This window comes from Coturnix japonica, chromosome 26, assembly GCF_054131305.1.
Source record: "Coturnix japonica strain WE chromosome 26, WE-NBRP24, whole genome shotgun sequence".
Classification (NCBI taxonomy): domain Eukaryota; kingdom Metazoa; phylum Chordata; class Aves; order Galliformes; family Phasianidae; genus Coturnix; species Coturnix japonica.
The window spans coordinates 6,708,962-6,712,580 of record NC_140688.1 but is presented as its reverse complement, the minus strand read 5'-3'; the positions used below and the strand labels follow the sequence as shown (position 1 = coordinate 6,712,580).

Below are 3,619 nucleotides of genomic sequence, written 5' to 3'. Positions count from 1 at the left end.
GCCCCCAGTGTGGGCCTTGCCCGGTCATCGGTTTCCTTCTGTGCTGGAGCCCAGCTGGAATCCCAGCAGTGAGTACTTTGTCTTCACTGACTTGGCTGACTCGCCGCTGATCTTCAAAACTTCATGCACGTGATATTTAACTTCATACATTCTGTTAAGGTCCGGAAAGAGAAGAGGATGAATCCAAACGAGGAAAATACTCTCAGGGCTCATCCCGTCTCCTGAAGCGACTGCTGAAGGAAATGGAGAAGGCAGAGCGTGGTGGGTATACTTCAGTCTGTTCACTGTGGGACCTGGGAAGCTGAGGTGTGATATACAGATGTGGGCAGGCTGTAGCCTGCGCAGCAGGAAGGGATGGGTCAGAGCCGTGCTGCAGCCGTGTTCTGTGTATCACCTTGCAGGTGCTGTCAAGCACCAGAGCTGGTCTGCTGCCAGATGGTCTGCATCCAGCCAAGACCCAGAGGCAGCTGCTCCCCCAGCACAACCATTACTTGTCAGAGCTGCTTTGTGCAGTCATTGGCACCCAGATGGCAGCAAGTGGCAAGCGCTGTGCTTCTGTTCATCCAAAGACCTCCGTGCAGCTGAGCAAGTTCAAGGCAGGAGGAGCGTCCTGAGCAGGGTTGGCTGCCTTTGCTAATGCTGGAAATGAGGTGGAGATGCTAATTCTGAAGGCTTGGACTGTGTGTTAGAGCTTGGATTTCAGCCTGCAGCTACCTGGCTGTGACGGGCTGGTGACAGCACAGTATGTGAGGGCCTTGCACAGGAGCTGATTTTTCAAGAGGTGTGAGGGAGTCAGCATTGTCCAATAGCTGGGAGGGCCCAAATGCCCTTGGTAACAGAGGGGCTCACAGTGTACTGGGGGGGGGGCTGGACTTTACCTGAGCTCAGGATTGGAGAAGCTCAGTTTTTGATGAGGGCACGTGACATCCCAATCCTACTGCCCTGCTTTCTTTCTAAAGGAACGAACCAACAAAGTGAGAGGGATGCACTCCAGGAAGGTGGATATCCCACACTGCCAGTCCCGGATGCACTGCAGGAAGGCGGATATCCCACACTGCCCGTCCCGGACAGAGGAATGCAGGCAGCACCAACCGGCATGCCAGGTAATTTCTGTCCCATGATCATACGGTGTCACGGACCAGAGTCACTGCGTGCCTGCAGGCTCTTGCTGCCAGCTCTTGCACACCAGGTCAGCAGCCAGACCTGAGCGTGTGAGCATAGAGCACATATAAAAGAAGCCAGGGGTGGCTCTCTGAAAATGGCTGGCCTTCGTGGGGTGTGGAGAGTTGTTCCAGCAATGTGCCAGGGAAGGTACTTGCAGACCTCTGTGACCCTGCTCAGCTCCCACCGCTCCCAGATCGCAGAGTTTGCCCTTTTGGAACGAAGCCACCTGAGGGTGATGAGCAGGGTCTTGCGTGGTAGGAGCCTGCAGGAGTGTTTCTCCCCTGGGCTGGCTCTGGCTGTGCCCGGTGCTGGCTGAAGCCTGACCTTCAGCCTGGGGGGCGTCCCACAGTGGGAGCTCAGGACACGCATGCCGGGAAAAGCGTGAGGGATTCTGCTCTGTAGCTCTCCCCACGGACCAAGCCCAGACCCCAGGGTACAGCCCCAGCTCTCGGCCCAGAGGAGGACACGGGTAGTGCCTGTGCAGCCTCTCCGTACCCAATGAGAGGTGGAAGCAATCCTTCTTGTCCTCCGGTGCTTCGGCACCAGAGACGGAGGCACCCACTGACAAAATGACCTCTTGGGTCCATGAAGCACACTGAGAGATTATCTGTAGCGCAGCTGAAGGTAACGTGGGACATTGTCTCATTTCTTCCAGGGATGAACACAGGCAAAAGCACAGAGGCTGCTGCTCACAGATCTGTGCGGAAGCACCACATTCCGGTGACGGTCTCAGCGATGCTGCTGCCTGCGCTGGTGCTGGCCGTTGGTGTTGTGATATGGGTACTCAAAAACTACCTGTGAGTTGGCCTTTCCCCAGAACACCTTATTGCTGCATTTGGCAATGAAGCATTTGTGGTGCCAGGATCCTGGACGGCCAAATCAGCCGCTGGCAGTACACTGCCAGGACTTAGGTTGCAAAGTCTTTCAAGTTTCCCCTTATTTCCTGTCAGTGAGTAGTGCTTTCTGAAACTCATTCTCACAGAGCGCGCAAGAGGGAAAAGAGAGCAGCAGAAGCAGCAGATAGAGCTGGGGAAGGCAACGAGACAGATTCTGACCCAATCAAACAAGAATCTCCGTAATAGCTCCAGTCCGTTCCATTCTGCCATTGAAGAGGCCCGAAGTCTTCAAGGTCATCTGGAAGACCAGGAGCTTGAACTGAAAGCTATGAAAGAGATCCTTGGGAACAGTCCTGAGTGCTGCCTTCTGTCAGAGGATGGCCCTGAATGTGAGAGCAGAGCTTTTGTCCTTCATCCTGCATTCTCCAGGACAGGTATCACCAGCAGTTTGAAGATTCTTAGCTCGACACAGCTACATTCCTATTGAGGGTCCTAATGAGGACCCAGAAAACGAGCTTCTTCTGACTGCCGGACAAAACGTAATGTCTTTGGAGATGTGAGTGAGAATGGCTGGTTTCAGGGAGAGCTGACAGATGGCACAAGAGGACTGGTACCTTCCAATTTGGTTGCGGAGCTTTCAGATGATGAACTGGATACACCTGGAGATCCTGTCAGAATTCCTGCATTGCTCCATCTGCAAGACTACCATTGCTCCACTCAATGGAACAACTCGATGTTGAGCAGAATGTGGTTGAGCTCCTTCGGGAACTCTCTGAGGCGACTGACAGCGGAACTGCATAGCTTTATTGTATATTAAAAACAACCAAACAACTGTCCCCTCCCTCTCCCTTCCCCTCGCACCCCTCCACCCCTCCCCTCCCCCCCCCCCCCCCCCAAAAAAAAAAGACAAAAAAAACAAAAATAAACCCTAAAAAACCAACAAAAAACAACCCACCCTCAATAAAACAAAAAACCAAAACCAATTAAAATCTCAACGCTGTTCTTTTTCTAGGATACACTGAGGTGACGCTTCTTCTAGCTTAGACTTTGCAATGAGTTTGTGTCACGGAGTTCTCTCTAGAGCTCGCTCGGTGACAGTGGGAACAAACCCAGGGAGAGAAGGAACAAAGAACCTCCCCTCTCTAACAGCGCGGTGCAGCGCGGTTGAGAGGGGAAGGGAAGTAAGATTGCGAGTGGGTCTAGGAGGGAAAAAATGAAAAAAAAACAACGATCTGAGAATGAACAGCAGTTTAACGAACCCAGTGACACTAAACAACAACGATGTTGCAGAACGGCGGGAGAAAAGCAGACGACCACACCTCTCATTGACATGATCAGCGAATCTCGTTTATTCCTTAGCTGCGTGTACGTTTATAATACGGATAATTAGCTCATACATATTGCAAAAGTGGAGCTCATCATTGGTTCCCAATTACATACCATCCCCGAGTATCTTAACAGCTTGTTGTTATCAACTGAAAGCTACTCCCTTGCTGAGTTCCCAGAACCATGGCTAGTTTCTCACCATCCCAGGGTTCTTGCTGTACTTGCAGGTGTTATGGCTGCTTGCTTAGCTGCACCGTGTTTACGACCCTTCTCAGCTAACTAGCTGTAAAAAA

At 52.1% G+C, this 3,619-nt stretch overlaps 1 protein-coding gene across 1 annotated transcript; it reads left to right on the top strand.

The window, feature by feature from the left end:
* The first annotated feature begins 910 nt into the window (after nt 1-910).
* LOC146756810 (uncharacterized) lies at nt 911-2,855 on the top strand. The gene is made up of 3 exons (XM_085524260.1): nt 911-1,103; nt 1,820-1,961; nt 2,147-2,855. Exons 1-3 carry the CDS (start codon nt 911-913, stop codon nt 2,241-2,243), a joined length of 432 nt encoding a protein of 143 aa, XP_085380386.1. The 3' UTR covers nt 2,244-2,855.
* The last annotated feature ends 764 nt before the right edge of the window (nt 2,856-3,619 follow it).

Bases quoted from the DNA above. Each gene is read 5' to 3' on its own strand.
- LOC146756810 (XM_085524260.1), top strand. From the start codon at position 911: ATGAGGGCACGTGACATCCCAATCCTACTGCCCTGCTTTCTTTCTAAA. The intron at 1,104-1,819 runs GTAATTTCTGTC...CATTTCTTCCAG, and splicing joins AGCACCAACCGGCATGCCAG to GGATGAACACAGGCAAAAGC. The intron at 1,962-2,146 runs GTGAGTTGGCCT...TCATTCTCACAG, and splicing joins TGGGTACTCAAAAACTACCT to AGCGCGCAAGAGGGAAAAGA.